The sequence below is a fragment of the Prionailurus bengalensis genome, chromosome B3, assembly GCF_016509475.1.
Source record: "Prionailurus bengalensis isolate Pbe53 chromosome B3, Fcat_Pben_1.1_paternal_pri, whole genome shotgun sequence".
In the NCBI taxonomy this organism is placed as follows: Eukaryota; Metazoa; Chordata; class Mammalia; order Carnivora; family Felidae; genus Prionailurus; species Prionailurus bengalensis.
The window spans coordinates 18,697,432-18,717,512 of NC_057355.1; the positions used below are offsets into that span (position 1 = coordinate 18,697,432).

Below are 20,081 nucleotides of genomic sequence, written 5' to 3' on the forward strand. Positions count from 1 at the left end.
GAGCTCTCTTGTGTCCTGGCAGCCTCTCATGTGGCCCCCTCAGTGCTTCTGTCCCTCTGCATACCTCTTGTTCACATATATGCTCCTTTCTTCCAGCTGTTTCCTTCATCATCCCCCTCCCTTGCATATGGGCATGGTCCTGGCTCCTGATGTCCTTCTTAAAACAGATCCCCTAATACTGAATGCAAGTCTCCTACTTAACTTCTGAAGGGTGGAGCGGAGTTCCAACTGCTTCCTTCATTCCTGGAGATGAGGTTCATGTTAATACGGTCTAAGAATACCCTGGTTTTGTAAGCATGTAGCTAACCATGCCCCCTTACATACAGGAGATCTGCTTCATCTCTTGTGTCAAGCTTAATCTATGGGCAGTGGCTGCCTACAGAATTAGGAAGTATTATGAGCTGGGACTCAGTGGAAAAGGGTCCTGGGATCAATTAGTAATGTCTGTCAGTGGAAGCAAAGACAGACGTGTTTGTTGGCAGTGACTAGAAGCTTTTCAAACATGCTGCCATTAGGCCATGTTTCTACCATCCTGTGCATTATGTCTGGTTCATCTGGGGCTTAAATAAAATTAAATACCATCTGGAAAGCTGTAAGGCATATGGTTAGTGCGCAGACTTGAACACCGACAAAGGGCTTGAAGCTGGATTCTGCCACTTACCATTGGAAGGTCCCTAGGCCTCATTTTCCTCTCTATAAAATATAAATAACCACAGTAGTAGAGAAATGGGTGCAAATGAAACACCATCATGCATTGCTGCATTGGCCACTTTTCCAAGGTGGTCATGGACTTTGTGTACTCTGAATTTTTATACACTGTTCTCCCTCCCATCTTTGTGCCATCTCAATGACTGATGAGCATGCTATCCCTCTCTCCAAGCAGGTCATGACCGAAATGTTAAATCAGGGAGCGCCACGGCAGAAGGAAGCTTCTCTCCAGACACACACCTCTCAACAACCATGCCTTGAGTAAGGCTGTCCGGCAGTTACAAGTTCATTTGTAGGAGTATCCAACCTACAGTTCCCCCTACTTCTCATTTGGAATGTTAAGAGTTTTGCAGAAACCTTGGTGAAATTTACATTCCCTGCCTCTGCAGAATCTGTTTTGGGTGTGGCTGGTTATCCACAGATTCTTGCCTGACTTCTAGGATTGCCTCTTCTAATTCTGAATGCTCACAAATTATGTCTGACGAGCCATTTGGGAATCTTTCCTACAAATTACCTAAGTCTAAAATGTATACCACTTGTCTCATTTCCCTCTTACAAGATGCGATTTGCCTATTTAAGTCTTTGGCACACCTTGCTTCTCCTTCATTGCTTTTGCACAATTATCAAAGTGGGCTGGCACTCTCATCTGCAAACAAGTTCTATCGGTCTGGGCCAAGAGAGCCCAAATCATGTGAAGCAGCTGGTTGATCTCTTATCACCTCCTCCATCATCTGGGTCTTTAGCTCCTCACAGAACAAGGTGTATGTACAATCTCAGGATGTATGAAAACCAGGTGGGAGGCACTAGGCAGTCAGGTCTTGAGTATGTCCAGCAATAGAGGCAATTAAGTTACAAAAGGCAGTATCCTGCAGGGTGTGGCTCTTCAAAACACAAAGTGCCCCTGGTTTTCAAAAGGGGGGGGGGGCTTTATAACCCACTGCAAATTCACAAGTTTGAAATTAGGATTGCTTTTGTGTGTGTCAGGGATATGAGGGGGGGCTCTTTAATTTGCTTTCCACTTGGGTAACCAACCATCATAATGAGCCATCTTTCATGAAGAAGTGAATTTTGTGATCACTTTGTAGGAGTTACTGTATGCACAAGGACCAGAGAACAGTAAGTACTGAAGACTGATGCCAGGTGATCTCCAGACTCAAGCCCCAGGGGCAGACCAGCTTCTCATGACTCAACACATGTTGCAGCAAGAAGAGACCTGGGCTTTAGGGCTCACTCTAAACCTTTGGATTGCAGCATTCCACATAGTACTGGTCTTCTAGAGGTCTTCTAGGACTGAGTAGTCAATGGAAAACGTGAAGAGAGACAATGATGTCTTTAATACCTGCCACCTGTATAATTCCACAAACAGGGCAGCTGGAGGGATGGAGTCTTCACACATGTGTCACTGGTGGCAAGGATGGGAAGAAGCCGTCCTTAGGACAAGCAGTCACTCAGGCATCTGCTTCTGCCACCAAAACCCAAAGAAAATCTGACTGGGAGGGGGCAAGACAGGAATGCCAGCATTTCCAAGTCTAGGACCCTCGTCTGCCCTTTGAGCATGTCAAAGACCACTCCCTGCTTTGGGGCTTTTAGGGATAATTTGACATTCCTGTTCAGTGTTTCAGCCCTGCCTCTTCCTTCCATCTTCACATGGCACAACCTCCATTTTGTGGGCAGACCAAACTCTGGTTGACCAGCACATTCCCCAAGACGTCTGTCGCTACCCAAGAGTTGGACATTCTGGAGGATAGCCAAAAATGTACCAGATTTTATGATGCACCAAGTTAAATATTTAGACTGGAGTGGGGTCTCTTTCAACACATAGGATGGGTATTGGCCATTCCAACCATGTCTTCAAAGTAAGCTGGTGTCCAAGCTCCAGAGCAAGTTGCGTGGGAACCTGGAACCTAGCTCTGGACGCCGGCGGGAGAGCCCTCGGCGCCTGCTGGCATGGCACGGGTGTTAAACAAAGCATGGGTGGAAAGGAAGGGTCATAGAAGAAATTCCAAAACCAGGGCAAGAAGGCTATTCAAAAAACTGCCCCATGGGAAAAACTTACAAATGAAACAAACATCCATGTTCCCTTCACGGCCAGCTGGCAGGTACAGCATCCAGCCAGAAGCAGCATCCGCTGAGATGGGGTCGGCAGACAGGGCTACCACTCGGATGTGCTGGAACTGCCCTGCTCAGCTGTCTTGCATCAAGAATACCGGGTGCGCCCGATCCCCACATTTCTAGCCAGCTCCCAGGTGGTGTGATGCTGCTGGTGCTCAGACCACACTCTGAAGAGCAAGGCACTGGCTAGCTGCAGTTGCACGTGTTTCTCCAGTCCATTCCTGGTGCACTGTCATCACAGTGGGGCTGCCTCATGCTTCTCTGCCAGATTCTGGACTGGGCATGGGATAGGGGGGTTTTAGGCGACAACTGTCAAGTCAGGAAGGACAATTCGGTTTGGGGTTGGGTGGGGGAAGAAAGGAGTAGGGTTTCTGGGAGCTTGCTCTGCTGACAAAACCAAGCTCTGCATGGATCAGACAGCCAACAGCAAGCTGGCCTTTTTTTTCCGTCCTGCTGATGGGGCAGTTCCTGCCTCCCCTTGGCTGTCATAGAACATGTGCAACAAAGATGAATAAGTAGTGCATGTGCTCTCCTCACCGCAGAGCTGCTCACACAGTCAACCGTCGGTTCATTAGGTGTCACTTACCCAATGAGCCCATGTGCTCCTGTCAGGAAGGCTCCTCTAACCAGAAACCACCCTGCACGTGCCTCTCAGAAATGCACAGGGTGCCAGTTGTCTAGTCCTCAGTGTGTTTAAAGCTGCCTCATGGTGGGTGTCCTACTGGACCTGCTATGTCCTCATTGTGGGGACACTGTTATCAAGTTTGACTTGCAAAGACCATGACTGTTTCTTACCCTCCCTCCTTCTCTTTAACAGTCTACCCAGTTGGAAGCTGGGTGGGAATTGGGGGAGGGGGGAGTCGTGGCCATGGTGCAGGCTTGCCCCCCAAGTGACACATCCCAGGGTCCCAGGGTCCAGCATCTCCCAGTGGCTATGCGCCCACCCCACCCTGCAGCATCAGCAGCTCAGGGGCCCTGCCAGCCCCAAGACTGTTCCTGGTTCGGGTCAAAACTGACCAAGCCACCTCCTTTCTATTCTCTCTCCGGATGATAATCATAAGTGAGCGTCAGGTAATCACCGGGCTTACTTCACACCTGCCCCCTCTCAACACCACAGAAGTGTGGCTATGATTAACAAGACAATGTCTTTGTAATGCTTCCAGTGACTTGCTAAGAAAATTATAACCACCCTCCTTCTAGATCCATCTATTTATGGTTTTTTTTTCCAAGACAGGCCATTCCCAGATCCTCACATGGGCCCTTGGCAACTTCTGTGCTCTGCTCTGACGTCAGGAACAAGATGTGTGATCTCATGGCTCCCCTTGACCCTTTCTGCTGGTCCTTTCTGACACCACCATCTGGCAAAACCACTACTTCCACACCCTGTGTGCCTGCAAATGGACAAGAATGAGAAGGGCTCTTTCCTAGAACATGCTGTTGGCAATGCTGGTGGCAAAGTTCCCAAGGTCTTAGAGAATGTGCAGCTGCCCTCAGGTCTTTAGTCTGGAATTTTCCATCAGCAGTGGGCAGTAGATAAACAAGGATTTCAGGCATGAAGCCAAACACCTTGGGAGAATGGAGGGCATCTCTTAGCTAGCTTGGGCTGCTATAACAAAATACCATAAGCTGGGCAGCTTATCAATAATGGATATTTCTCACAGTTGTAGAGGCTGGAAGTCCGAGATTAGTGAGGGCCCTTTTTTAGGCTGCAAACAGCCATGTTCTCTTTGCATCCTCACATGGCAGAAAAAGAAGTAGCTAGCTCTCGGGTCCTTTTTTATAAGGACACTTATCTCATTTATGGGGGCTCCACCCTCATGACCTAAGCACCTGCTAATACCATCAGAATGGAGGTTAGATGTCATCCTATGAATTCTGGGGGGTCACAAATAATCAGCCCCTAACAGAAAACTCCACCTGTAGAGAAATTTCCATCATATACCCCTGCCACCTCCCATGGTCCTTACAAAACCCTAGCCATGTGAGCAGAGGGCATCTTTCCAGGTAAAGGTGGGTAAATCCAGTCACCAGGGGACCCATGTGGGAAGGGCTAGGCCTCAGCACACATTTATTCGCTTGTGCAAAGGGCTTTGCTCGATGTCTCTGGCCACTTAGAGCCATGGGAAGCAAGGTAACTCTCCACTGGCGAAATGAGGCTAAGAGGACTGTGGACGTCCCTTGCTCTGAGAACCGGGAGAAAAGCCACTTTGGTGAAGCTGCCAGAAGCTCTGGCGATCTAACGAGAAAACTGGATCTCATCTAATTCCTGGAATAGTCTGTAACGTAAGGAAGTTCTGAGGGGATTTCGGAATTTGGTTCTTCAGCCAAAGTCAGACTTCCTCCCATTCTCCTCCAACACCATCCCGGACCACAGCCTTTTAGGTAAGGAAATCTACCTACAATTAAATGCAAAGAATTCCTGGGGCAGAGACAGACACTCGCAACAGCTTCTGTAGCCTTCCCTGTTACAGTAATGGTTCTCTGGGGGCAGCAGGCGCCCCACATCCAGCTGGATTTTCCATCAGAGCGATAACGTCCGGCCAATAGCTGCACGGACTGGCTGCTCTGGATGCAGGTGGGACCACATCTGTCTGCTTGCAGAAGAGCTTTTAATGCTTTTCCCTTTGTTTGTGTTCCCCTCCCAGGCCTGGCCTGGGCAGATCTGGGAAGGCTGTGGTCAAGGTCCTCTTAAGGACAGCAGCTCGGGGCTCGCCAAGTAACTGGAATAAATGTTCTGTCCCCACATTCGACTCAGCGTGAAGGGTAAGACTGCAGAGGACATCCTAGTAAGTTCTGTGCAATTCCTGTTAAGACTGTGCAGTGAGAAATCCTAGCTCAGGGCAGAAAAGCCACATAAATACAGCCATCGGTTACAACATGCCTTTGCTACTCTGGACACTGCACCTCCCATTCAAAATCACACGTCTGGAAGGGGCCAGAAGGAAACTGCTTTTATGAAAGAGATGCTCAGGGCCACACTGAGTGGGCTCATAGAAGCTGTGCAGGGCACAGGCCTGCCTTGCAAATCCTCCGGCACTGTATCCTCTGAAGTCAGAGGTCACTAGCTCAGTGAAGACATGAGGAGGAAGGTAGCTTGTAAATTAACGTCAAAGACCCTGCAGCTTCAGGCGGCAAATTTAAGAAATAATGATAAAATGAAAGGCAATGAGGCCTGAACGCTTTGTACAACTCTGGAATTTGGATAAGACTGGCGCGCCCTGCGGATGCTCACACACTGACTTTGATCCAGGGGCCAAATGCCGAGGAAATCGTACTCAGGAATCCCTCTAAGCTCCTCTGCGTGAAACCTGAGAGCCCTGAACACTGCTAGCACCACGGATTACCCTTCAGCCTGGAGGGGGATGCCGCGGGAGGCTGTGGGAGCTGAGTGGGAACGGAGGGTAAGACCCAGAGAACCTGGGAGGAACCCTTCTGAAAACCCAGGGTCTGCTCTAGAACCTGTGCCTGTTCTAGAACCAGAACCACCCAGCAGACCTCCTGGGGGTACATACTGCCCCCCCCCTTTCTGTTCTGTGAGAAAGACTGATCCTCTATGTGAATACGACCACCCTAACTCTAACTAGAACAAAAGCACACTCCCCCTCCTCCCGGGGTTTCTAAGCAGTTATGACATTTCCAGAAATCCTCTTTCAGCTGTGCCTTCTTTATAAGGCTGGCCCATCTGATGTCTATGCTGCACCTACCAGACTGAGACCCCCAGCAAAGGGTTCGGGCAATAGCAGTGGGTGCCGGTGCCATCGCGGGCAGGTGACCTGCCTGATCACATCTGGCCTCCATTCACTCTGCGTCTCCCCCACGCTGCGCTGGGCAGCTCATTGCTAATACAGATCACAGACAAACATTTCCCCTCTTCACACATCTGGATAATGGCTTTCCTTACTTCCTGTTCTGGACTCGAGACCACTCTTTTCAGATTGAACTGCGTCGGCTCCAGTTAGAAGAACATTCCTCCCCCAGAACAGCTGTCTCCTCCCCTTTCCCTCTGCTCCCCAGCCCTCCCTGGACACTCACCCACTCTCTGCCCATAAGCCACGATTCTCAGGGATGGGATTCAGTTGACATTCTGTGCTGCACACCAGGCGAGCACGTCCCCAGGCATGTGTAAATGAGACATCCTTCCAACATCCACTGCCCTGAGCTCATTTGCACACTGTCAACATTCTGGCTGGAAACATCCAGAGTGCCTGGATCTAGCTTTTTAGGGAATGTCTTTATTGGAGGATACCAAGCTTCACATGGGACCTGCCTGGGGCTGAAGATCCCACTTGTTACTTCAGGACATGTGGTGGCATCCCACCTGCCCTGTCCTCATAGGACTGAGCTGGGGAACAAAGTCCCTGCTCTGTTCACGTTTCAATACTCCTTCCAAGGTCGGCCAGTCAGGCCGTGTTTCCAAAACAGGGGATGGGCATGGTTCTAAGGGCCATGGGCATATGAGCAAGTCTGAGAACCCAGCCGTGCCCCACACATTGCTGCAACCGAGCCCATTTATAACTGTTCACATGCCTACAGGTGCACACATGGCTGCTAGATCACCAAACATCGCTCCTTATCAGGACACTTGTATCTCTACGTCTCAGTCCTGCGTTTCTCTCCATTTCTGAGTACTCATGTACTCAGCACCTCAGTCCTCGATGGGGCACAAGCCTCCTGTGGGCCTCCTTCTACCTCTGCTCCTCCATTTCCAGGCTTCTGCCCATCACATTCACATTTTTCCCATCACCAAGTTCTTGACGCTTTGTTCCGGGCCCTCAGTGAGGTCTCCCAGCAGGTGTCGGACGACAGGTAACAGAACTAACCCTGCCTACATACTGCCACTGTCAGGATGGCTGGGCTTTTCTTCACCTGCCTCGCCAACTGTGAGTGCATGTGGTTGGTTTGGTGTTAGGGAAGCAGCGGAGGGCGTGGGCTTCAGGGTGACCGAGAGGCCAGCCAGGACCGGGACAGCAGGACCATATCTAACACTATGTGGCTCACCTGAGGATGGCCCAGAGGGACTGGAGAAAGGGGTTGAGACAGAAGCAAGAAGGTAGAGGAGGCCAAAAAGCAACAATGAAGCCTGAGTACTATTATGAGCCATGAATGTCCCGGGAATCTCCTGGAGGGCCTTCCTGAGCTGCTTCTCCCCCAGAGGGTGTGTTCTAATTGATGTCAGGTGAAACTCAGGCTCCTGCCACTTACAAATGCTTCAGGAGCCCCCCTTGGGCAGCAACGCCCAGCTGTCACCTGTACCAGGGCCCCAAGCTTTCCTGAAGAGAACATTTTGCAGAGGCCACAACCCAAGCCGACCAACCGGAGACAAGATAAATTCCAGAATGGGAAGAGCTGAGAAAGGGCATATGGAAGTCAGAAAAAAATCCCTGGAAGAGCAGGTGGGGAGAGTGCCCACCTGGAGAACAGGCAGCAAGAGCCCAAACATGGGGCGTGGCTTGTGGGTCTGTCAGGAAGTCTTTCTGTAGATGTACTTGGGTTAGAGAGGTCACATAGTTTGACTCAAGGCAAGAACTGATCTGGCTCAGGCTTATCTAACAGAGCCTCCTAAATCCAACAGAAGCTGAGATTTATTTTCTCCAAGAGAAAGCTCTTTGTTTCTACACATAAAGATATGTCCTGTCTTTTTTTTCCCCCTGTGTGTGGGTGGCCAAGTGTGCACTATGTGGTTCCCCTTCCCCCTCTCAACTCCCCACCCAGAAGGGCCTGTGTTTAGACATTTCCCGAGAACTCTCAGTCTTACCTGATTGAGAAGCTGCATGCATGGCATTCTGGGTCTCCCCAGGCCCCAAATGTTCAGTTGAGACTCAGCTCTGTGCCCTCTTGCCCTCCAACAGTGCTAGGGAGGGCTCTTGCCGTCAAGTACCTCCCCTGGGCCTAATCATGCCATTTTCCCCCAAACAAAAGGCATTCTAACCAGCTGTCTTAGAACCACTTACTTTCTCCCTTCTACACTAAAACTTCCAAATCACAACAAACAATATATTCTAAAATTCCGGTAGATATATATTATATATTATATGTTATATGTTATATGTTATATGTTATGTTATATAATATGTTATATGTTATATATTATATAATATGTTATATGTTATACGTTATATATTATATATACTATACCCAGGTGTTTACCACCCTGAGTGTGCCCAATATCATCTGATGTATTATACCCAATTATCTTAATATTATACTAAAGCCACTAGCAACTTCCTCCTTGATCTGTGAGGGTGTCCCTTGATTTTGTTTTTGCTTTTCTCGTGGGCCATCAGCATGGACCTGAGCTTCTAATCCTCGGCAGGGGAGAGTCCTTCCCATGGCCGATCAGGGTTGAGCCTCAAAAGCATGAGTTTGCCCAAGAGAAACAAATGCTTGCTTCTAGCTGTCCTTCTTTAACTTGAAAGCCAAATACTGATAAACATCTTGGACACCGAGGTCTACCATAACGTACCCTGTTCTGGTTTCTCATGGGAAAACACCTGGGCAGTGCTGGCCCAGCTGGGTTGTGTCTCTCAAGGCACACCCTGGCCCCCACTTCATCAATTTCAGTTGTAACCAATACCAGGTGTCAGCTATAGCTCTCTGGAGTAAGAGAGGTCCATCATGGCCATCTTCTAGCATTCAGGAGCTACTCCCCTCTCCTGGCCACTGCAGGATGAAGTAGTCCCTCATTTTCAGCTGGGTTCTCAAGCAATCATGGCAAGACAGAGAGACAGATGCCTTCCCAAATGCACGCTACCACATTTCTGTTCACTAGGTAAACATACAGCTGCCTACCAGGCAGTCTTTCATGAGCAAGAAGGCAACTAAGGTCATGAAGGCTAGAAAATCTCAAAGTCAAAGTCACGGTCCATCACAGCTTCTGTGTGGCACCAACTCGTCCTCCTAGCGGAAGTGCAGAACAGCCCCTCCCAGGTTCTCATCCTCCAACCCCCACCAGGAATTGCAAATCCTTCAGTCCTCATCTAAACCCAGGCCTGGAGTCTTTCCACCCCACTTCTTTACCAGGTAATCACCAGAAAGCTGTCGATTGCAGCTACAGTACTTGAGTTTCGTAGGGAAGCCCCTCTTGCTGACACATTGGCTTTCTTCTGCCACTGACTGTCCCTTCTGCCTTGGTTGGTAGCAATCTGAAGGTGCCTTGGTTTTGTGGAGATGTAAAAGTTGTCTTCTTATTACCCTTCTCTTACAACGTGGATCTTTACTTTAATAGCCCTAACATATGGGTATATTATCATAAAGGGGATCCCAAATCATATCAAGTAGAGACTAGAAATTTTTAAAAAGTAATACTAGTTCCCTAATCTATAAAAGTTAAATAATACCTACCCCACAGAACTGATCAATAGCATAATGAATGCACAGTATCTAACACAGTAGATGTTCAATAAATGAGATTGGATTTGACATAACCATCACTAGTACATTATTAATTCCTGTCCTAAGCAGAATTATTGATATTATCATGGTAAGAATTTTTCATTTAATTCATAATTTAGAACCTATCTGATTGCAGATTGGATCAGAGCCAGTTTACAGTACCAAAAAATTATTTTTGAACTGTAATATGTAAAATACAACCATTCATACAAAGAGACCCAGAAAAGGGGAGAAAACCACAATTTTGGGACTTACGAAAATGAGTCTGAAAACGAGCCTGACATTTGCTTTGCGTTTTCTGACAGCCAAAGCAGAAAGAAAATCAGGTTCACTTATGCGACCCTCATTGTCTGATAAATGCAATGAGTAGCTCATGTGGAAAGTACACCTTTCTCCTAACATTCAGAGCTGGGGTAACTGCTCTCACAGATCCTCATATGAGGTATCTGGGGTAAACAACAGAAGGGCCATGCTTATGTGTGCCCACATGCAAGGGCACACACCCCTCCTTCAGAAGACAAGTTTCACTTTATCAGTATTAAAAGGTTAGGGACACCAGTTGGTGAGTCCCCTGGGGACTTTCTAGGGGTATGCAGAAGAGTACTCTCATTTTCTAAAGCTTTCACTGAGAAATCTTCCTGAAGAACATGGACCAGTTGGCTTAGGTCCAGTGAGAATACCATCCTATCCTTAGTTCACCTGTACTTAAGGAACACAGAGTTAAATTACTCGGAAAACACGGAAATTTAAGTTGCTATATTTCAAAATATACAACAGCTTCCAGGTTTCATATCTGTGAAGCAGTCTGGCCAGTGGTTTCACGAAGAGTGCAGGCTGAGCCTTCTTGTTAGGCCTCCACACAGTCTGCTCTGCAGCTCGGAGCCCGGCTGACCAGAAGGGTCTGCAGATGGAGAGAATGTGGCTTCATTCCCGGGGGGACCCGCTTCCCAGTGCTCATGAATAATCAGAGACAACAGACTTTCTCTGAGAAAACCATAATCACCAGACTAGGGACAGGGCCAAATGCTAACAGAATTTATTGGCTTTGATTAACAATAAGGTGTTTGTTTTTGTAGGTAATTAGAGTTCAATAGCAAGCTATAAAGAGCCCTCCAAGAAATTTAAGTAGACTGTACCTAAAGGCTACTGGAATATGACTAAATCTAACCATTCATTTCTGCAGACCTGTGCTGAGGTGCCAGTGACCCAGCATGATCGCACAGGTCATCAGGGAGAAAATGGCCCTCTGTGTTCTTACTGTCCAAGGAGAAAGGCCTCTGTGCAGCACGTGTGTGTTCACACGTGGGTGCAAAAAGCACTCTGGCATGTGCCCTGGCTCCAAATGCTGCAGGGAATATTGCAGTTCATAGAAATCTATTCAAAAGTCCATGACAACCCACATGCTGGGAAACATTTTGACAACTGCATTCTCAAAACCATTAGGTAGTTGGTTCCGAGGAACTGTGACAGGCTGGGTGGGTCACTGAATAGCAGGAAGGTGTTTGCAAAAGTCATACTGATTTACACTTTTCTCTCAGCAACCACTCTTGTTTTTTTTTTCCATAAACCAGAAATATGAAAATATATTTGATTACCATTAGTTTTAAAAATTATTTCCCGGTAGGTAAAAAGCTATAGGCAATGTGCTGTCACCAGTGTTTTATCACTCATTGTGCTCACATCATGATACTCAATAGATATAGAAAAGTCAACTACCAAACCCATCTACAGGAGTGAAAAACAGGAGAATGAGGCCAGATAAAACGAAGGAGAAGGAGAAGGAGAAGGAGAAGGAGAAGGAGAAGGAGAAGGAGAAGGAGAAGGAGAAGGAGAAGGAGAAGGAGAAGGAGAAGGAGAAGGAGAAGGAGAAGGAGAAGGAGAAGGAGGAGGAGAAGGAGGAGGAGGAGGAGGAGGAGGAGAAGAAATATACATCTATATCTAGCCATAGATAGGGCTAATCCTAGAGGAAATTGCTTTTGTCCTCCTCCTTATAGATGGGCTTTACTCAAGAAGCAGCTTGAGTTCACATTTAGGGTCCCAGGCATCTAGTAGTCCATAGATCACTAGGAAACATTTACAGTACATTTATTCCCCCAAGAACTAGATTTCCATTTAACTTTGTTCGAGTCAACCCAATATAAATGTTCCTATTGTTCTTCATGCCCTGACCTCCTCAATTTGCTTATTTATTTTTTAAGTTCTCATGCAGTCATACCACAATTTTTCCTTCAGAGAAAAACAAAACAGACACCTATTGCAGGAGAAACAGTCAACACTCAGGCCACAGTTTTAGAGTTGGCTGGCTGGCTGCCACCTGAGACTTCCTGCAGGTGATCTTACTCATAGACCAGCCACTCAACCCTTCTGACCTTCTGTTTCCTCCTCTGAAAAGACCCTTTCTAGAACATCTTTGGGCTCTGGGGTCCAATGGCGATCCCATCCTCAAGGGAAGAATTTCCGTGTCCAAAGGCAGTAGCTGATAATTCTTTAAACCTAAGACACTGACATTCTACCTTCAGACAGCTGGACTTTATCTATGAAGACAAATCCCATTATTTGAACGATATACTTAGAGTGAATCAAAGATCGTGCTGGTCCAGGAAAGGAAATGCAACCAAAGAGGACACTCTGGGAAAAACTTCTTCCCTCTACAAAATAGACATGAACACGGAATTAACATTTCAACTCTCAGAGACCATCTGTTCAGTAATCTCTGGGGCTCCCTGAAGGGCTGGGACCCAGGCTTGCTGACCTAGGTCTGTGTTACGAAAGAAGCAAAGGTTTAGAGCAGAACTGTTTTAGAACTTACAGAATTCAAGTGAAAAAATATATATATTCAGAAAGGAATCGGAAGAGGCAGAACAACACAGAGTCTGATACTTACTTGTGGCCCAGCTCATGAGCGATGGTAAAGGCCAAATTGAGACCATTGTCTTCGGCAAGGACACATTTCCTCTTAGCACTGCACACACCTCCTAAGTAAGCAATTCCTGCAGCAGAGACACAAAACACATCCTCTTCAGAACGTGGGAGGCCCTGACCTTGCGGGGCAAGTCCATACAGTCAATATCACACATGATTGAGAGAGGAGGGGCAAACTGGGAGGATGATGTGGCCACGGGGCTAGAGCTGTCATTCCAGAGCTCACGTGGGGGATGGGCTTGAGCATACCGCTTTTGGATTCACCTAAAAATAATGAACAATGATAGCCACCATGCAGCTCTCCTAAGCATCTAAGCGGTGTCAGGCAATGTGCTGAGTGTATACACATTATCTAATTTAATCCTAATTACCCACGATGGCAGTAACAGAAGGAAACCAAGGCTCAGAGGTGAAAGGTAAGGTGGATTGGCACCTGGCCCAGAGAGGGAGGGAGGGAGCATCTCCCTAAGTCCTGCACTCTGGGCACCTTCTTCCCCTCATCCCAGCCCTAGCCCTTTGAGGGCCAATGCTCTCAGGTGTGAGCAGGAAGCAGAGGAGCAGCGGGGCTCCCAGAAAGCAGGCCAGGGAGAGCTGGGCAGAATATTCAGAAAGATGTTTCAGGAATCCTTGGGAGAAAATGAAACAGGGAGCCCAAGGGAGGGAGAGGACCGTGGAAGAGTGAGGGCCTGGAAATCATCACTGAGGATGCGCCCTGTGGACCAACTCCTCTGCACACATACCTGACTGGGGTCCTTAGGCCCCTCCCTGAGACAAGAACCCAACCCAGCCAACTGGGAGCAAGACTGATGTGGGGGACTGGGGTGAATGAGGGACAGGAGGCTGCCACAGCCTCTGGTGGGCAGATGGGAGTCTTCTAGGGAAGAAAGGTTATTCTGGCAGAAAGGTGTGTATACAACAGGAGGGCCCTGGCCAGGCTGGGCACATCTGAGGCACGTACTGGCCACCTGTCTGCAGGCTGCCCCTGCCCCACGGCAGCTCTCTGCACTTCCTGTTAGCTTCTGCTATCTCTGCGCCCAGGACAGGCATCTCTTACAGATCCAGGTGGCCCTAGGGCTTATCTCAACAAAAGAGTCCGTGGACCCCACCCCCTCCCAGGGCTTGGGACAGAACTCGAGTGAGGGCTGGAAGCATTGCGGCATCTGCCTCCTCCATACACCATGAAATGGATGAGTGGGTGGTGGCACAGAGTGGCTGGCCGGTCACACGCCCAAGAAGATTCAGTGTTGCTCCTGCTGTGAGTTCACAAAGGATGTGGGGGGTGGGGGCAGGCATCTGCCCAACAGCCCTGTGCCCTGGGAGGGACTGCGGCCACCAGAGCAAGAGGCACCTCTTTTCCACCCACAACGCCATCAACCGCCAAGCTACACGCTGCCCCATTCAGAGGGCCCCTTTCACAACGTGCACAGGGTATCCCTGGAGCTGACACCTGCCTTGCGGGCACAAGAGTTGGGGAGGGAACGAGTTGGCAGAAGGTGAAAGAGAATGGATGGGGCGGTTGGGGGCGGGGGGGAATTAATTAAAAATGAGCCTCTTTCTCTGCTCCCCCAAAGCTAATCCAATCCTCTTTGTTGACATCAAGTTCTAACTGAGGTAGACCTCAGCCACACACCGGACACCCCCTCCTTCCTCCTGACTGTCCCCCATGAACCCCTTAGAAGTATGGTGCCCACATCCCTGCTCTGCAGGGAGATGCTTCTCCCAGACTCCACTCACATTCGGCACACCAAGCCGGCACCACGGGGCATGTCTATTTTTATTTGGAAACATGCAATGTGCTTGGCCAAGTTTGCAGAATTAAAAAAAAAAAAAAGAAATGTTATTTGGCTTCAAGATGCTTTTTTTGCACGTGGACATCATAATCCAGCAATGCAGACTATTGGAAGGAGAAAAATGACAAGCAGAGAAAGGACATGCTCTGGCTTCTCGGTGCCTTCAAGGTCATTATTCTGGTTTTGTTTAAAAATGCTTTGTGGGTTGCTACACCAAGTCCAGCAGTGAGTAGGTGGAACGCTTCTACATAGTGCTGATGGTATGTGCGTGCAACAACACACGCACACACTCTGATGCACACCCAGAAGTGCTCTCCCAGCCCGGACTGTGGCCTCCTGGGTCAATGAATCAATTGGAACAATCAGATGGGGTCGTCCCCGGGAGAAGTCATCTGGTGAATGGGGGAAGGAGGCATCTAAAGCCAGCTGTGCTGAGCTTGCTGTCCCACGAGCGTGTGCTGAACCAGCAGCTTCAATGCCACAGAAACACGTCCCCTGGCCTCTGCCGCACTCAGCACCCAGAGCTGGAAGTCCTGAGTTTCCACTGGGATTAGGTAACACGCGACATGAGGGAAACGGCTAAGCAAGGAGCCTTCCAATAATTGCATTTTAATTTTTCCAAGGCCCAGATGATTTTTTTTAAACTAGAAAACAAAGGGTCGGTTTATTTACAAGAAATGTTCTCACACAAAGGTGGATTAAGGTCTAGTGCTTTCAGTGACATAGTCCAATCGTGAACAGCCTGGTCATAAGAGAGAGCAAGGCAAAGCGTGTAAAAGAGGACGGCCCCTGATCCGGAGTACAGGGGACTTGAGCATTTATGTGCCACAGTGCGGAAATGCATAGAAGTCACAAAACAAGGTCTGGAGAAAATCCCAAGTTGTTGTCAAAGTAAGAGCTTCGGGGAATAAATGGTCATTAAGCCATGAGCTCCCACAGGAAACAAAGCCACTGCTATTCCATGCTCCCTGGAAAGAACAGCAGTGTGGGGCAGAGGGTGTGCAGAAGCCCTGGAGAGAGACCTGTCACCTCAGGACGCAAAGGCACCAACCTGGAAAACCTGCCCCAATCCCACACTGGCACTTGTCAAGAAATGAGGAAATACCACTTTTCTCTACGTTGATTTCCTGTTAAAAAAATGAGGTCTGTAAGCCCAAGTTCTGGTAACATGGATGCTGAAGGTGTGGGACCAGGGGCCTTCCCTGGTCACTGGAATTCCCTACGCAGACAGCAAGACCCTAGAGTGGTGCTTTTCCATGACTTAAAATTCTCCACACACATAAAAAAATCACAGAACTTACTTTTGAAATTTTAAAAACATCAAACAACACACGTTTACAGAGCTCCCTGGAATAAAAGGGAAACAGACAACGGGGTCTTAGGGTCCTCTCTGTGGACAAGCACTGCTCTGCACGCGGGACCCTCCCTTATTTGGCGGGTATGGTTACTGGCCCAATTTACAGACAGGGAAATGGAGGCCCAGTCACTGGTTATAGGGCTGACCAAGCCCAGGCCCGGATCCAAGGGCAGGACTCTCGTTTCTCCAACACCAGGGCTTCTCCAGGCAAACCCTCGGCCTCCCTCACCAAAGCTTTGGTGACCAACAACAATGAATAATCTTTGGGGGTTTTGACAATTTTCATAAATCTTAATGTGTGTTTCTGCAGAGATGGGGGCATAAAATAAAGGTTTCAGGTGTTCAAGTCCAAACGTTTTTAAAACGAAAGATAAAGACTCACGGCATATATGCAACAATAATAACAGTTACCTCTAGGACATGGTGAAGTCATTATAAATCTTAAATTTTCTTCCTTTTTCTCGTTTTTTAAAAATTTTTTTAGCGTTTATTCATTTTTGAGAGACAGAGAGAGACAGAGCATGAGTGGGGAAGAGACAGAGGGAGGGAGACACAGAATCTGAAGCAGGCTCCAGGCTCTGAGCTGTCAGCACAGAGCCCGACGCGAGGCTCAAACTCAAGAACTGTGAAATCATGACCTGAGCTGGAGTCAGACGCTCAACCGCCTGAGCCACCCAGGTGCCCCTCTTTTTCTCTTGGTTTAAACCTAATATAATGAGTATGTGCTTGCCATGAAAATCAAAGTTCTTGCTTATATTCCATTTATCCAAGGTGACTTATAGCAGAGGCAGAGGTGGGAGCGACCTCCCTGACCACTCCCTGCCTCAAAAAAATACCCTCCAAATTTTGATCCTGAGTATGTGGCCCTTCAGACAGCAGAGATGAAGGGAGGTCACAGTCAAGGCATCACTGAGTGTATGATTGTATCCAAATAGCGGCTCACCCCATCTTTGCTACACTTCTGGCAGATTAGGGAAGCAAAACACGCTTTTATTTTTTTAAAATTTTTTTTTCAACGTTTATTTATTTTTGGGACAGAGAGAGACAGAGCATGAACGGAAGAGGGGCAGAGAGAGTGGGAGACACAGAATCGGAAACAGGCTCCAGGCTCTGAGCCATCAGCCCAGAGCCTGACGCGGGGCTTGAACTCACGGACCACGAGATCATGACCTGGCTGAAGTCGGCCGCTCAACCGACTGCGCCACCCAGGCGCCCCAAAACACGCTTTTAAAAATCTGAAATGCTGGGGCCCCCGGGGTGGCTCAGTCAGTTAAGCATCTGACTCTTGATCTCAGTTCAGGTCATGATCTCACAGTTCATGGGATTGAGCCCCACGTCGGGCTCTGTGCTGACAGCACAGAGCCTGCTTGGGATTCTCTCCCTCTCTTCCACCCTCCTGCTCATGCTCTCTCTCTCAAAATAAACAAATAAACTCAAAAAAATAAATAAAAATCTGAAATGTTGATGGGCTGTAAAGAGTTTTTCTGATGCCTGGAGAAGTCTACCTGACTCATTCAGAAAAGCCTGTCTCCTAACCTACCCTCCCAGCCATGCCAACACATTGTGGACATTCTCCCTTCTCCTCCTTTCCTTGATAGGATTGCAATTTTGGAGAGGAAATTGGCTGAGGAGATTTAATTATTTTCTTTCTCAGTAGAAAACTGCACGGTGTAAGCACAGAATTCTTAAACTCTGGGTTGACCATATTCTTTCTAGGTTTAAGAAGTAAACAACACATAGCTGTATAAACTCTGATTTATCCAGCAAATTGTCACGTGTAAACAGTTTACAGCTGTTGGCCTTGTTGCCCATTACTCAGACCTTCTTGGACTCTGCCTCTGAAAGAAACGGTTGAATTTCTTCTACCAACTGCTCCAAGTACTAACACCACTATGGTTATCACTGGGACGCAATGCTGACAATTGTGAGAAAGCAACTTATATTTACTCACTTAGCAATCACAGTGGTTGGGACAGAGTTGCACATTCAGGCTCGTGGACATGTCCTCGTGCTCTTGTAAATATTGCTAAGTGGTTGGAAGTATGAGCTAAATGTGTAAACAGCATTTAAGAGCAAAGTCTTGGGGCACCGGTTAAGCATTTGACTCTTGGGGTTTCAGCACAGGTCATGAACTCATGGTTCGTGAGTTCAAGCCCCATGTCGGGCTCCATGCTGACAGTGCAGAGCCTGCTTGGGATTCTCTCTCCCTCTCTCCCGTCCCTTCCCCACTCACTCAGTCTCTCTCAAAATAAACAAACTTAAAAAAATTTTAAAAGAGCTAAAGTCTTACAGTCTAGTATGTGACAAAAGAAAAGGAATTATAGTTGATTCTTATTATCAGTGGTAGGTAAATTCTAAAAAGTCAGTGTAAACACCGGATTCTCAAATACACAGTCATTGCTCCCAGAGGACATTATAGGGTTAGGCTCCTATGAGCTTCTAGTCACAACATCTTTGTCAACTGATTAATACATAACCTTGTGTTATGTGTTTGTGTTCAAAGACACCTCATTTAATATATGGTTGATTCCTTCACATTGAATTCATGGCCAACGGTCCTATAACTCCTGCCCGAATGAAGTTTATGTATTTTCTCTATTAAGCACATGACAGCCTTTCTCTGCTTTAGACCACTAGACAGCACTTAAGCACTATTCTTGGAAGCCATTGTAAACAGGAAAATCACCAAAAAAAAAAAAAAAAAAAAAAAGCACAAAAATGTAACAAAAAAAAAAAAAAAAAAAAAAGTGGCACCAGACAGGCCACGAGAAAGGCATTTGTGTACAGTATGACAGCTGGAATGAGAAGGCAAAAGGTCACCCTGTTCATCTGGGAACGTGCCTCTTTGGTGTCTCAAATTTTTGCTTCTCTGCACACGTCTGCAAAATGACCACATAAGCACTACAAAGACTGATTTTGGAGTCACAAATAAATTTTAGCAAGTAGGCAATTCACCAATGCAGAATCCTCGAGTGATGACAATGAACTGTATTCTAAAAAATCATGTCCTATTATCAGACACAGTGGAGTCCTCATCAGCTGCAATCAGGAAATTCAGCCTACATTTAACTGTCACGTTCATTTCCGAACTCTGTACTATCCAAATCGTTTGGTTAACTCAGGTCTGTCCTCCTCCGCACTTTTGCTTCTGCTTCCTCTCCAAGGTGAGTGACCCGCAGGGCCATTGCCTCCACTGTAAGTCACTGACCTCCTAAATGGTTCTGCACAGAGTGGACAAAGCCTCAGATGTGCTGAAAGACAGGCACAGCTTCAAAAAATTGGGACAGAACATTAACGGGAAGGCTCTGGAGGGCTGGTAGAAGTGGCCTGAGCGGCACAGCCCCGCTTCTTGGGACTGAAGAGCACCGCCTTCCAGAGCTGGCCCTGTCGATGGCTCTCTGCCCCAGCTCAGTGCCCCTATCTCCCAGGAGCACAGCTGGATAAGCTTTCCCAGACCTAGCCTTGTCTTAGCAATTCCACTACCAGTATGTATACCAGTTTCCCTGTTTCTTGTTTTCTGGGTCCCTTGGGGTCAGCTACTACAAAAGGAAGATGAGTTAGCCAAGGTCTTTATTCCTACACCATGAACAGAGGGTGAGGGCCATGGCTCACAGAGGGGCATTAGTTCCTTCCTTAAACGTGAGCATTGCAGAGGCTGCCACTGTAATTCAAAAGTGCCGATACCTACACACCTATTTACCAAGCAGGATGTCAATAAGCCGAAAAATTCAGCAACTTACTCAAGGCTAAAGGAAGCAGTAAATGCACAAAGTAAAGGGAATAGCTTGCGAGCCTGATCA

The 20,081-nt window shown here is 47.7% G+C and overlaps 1 protein-coding gene across 4 annotated transcripts in view; it reads right to left on the reverse strand.

Moving 5' to 3' along the window:
• Positions 1 to 20,081, reverse strand: part of ADAMTS17 (ADAM metallopeptidase with thrombospondin type 1 motif 17) — a 346,681-nt gene that overhangs the window by 197,528 nt on the left and 129,072 nt on the right. For all 4 annotated transcript variants that reach the window (XM_043554794.1, XM_043554792.1, XM_043554793.1 and 1 more), the window contains exon 8: positions 13,097 to 13,202. In XM_043554794.1, coding sequence (XP_043410729.1) covers positions 13,097 to 13,202 — 106 coding nt within the window. The remainder of the gene's footprint in view (positions 1 to 13,096; positions 13,203 to 20,081) is intronic.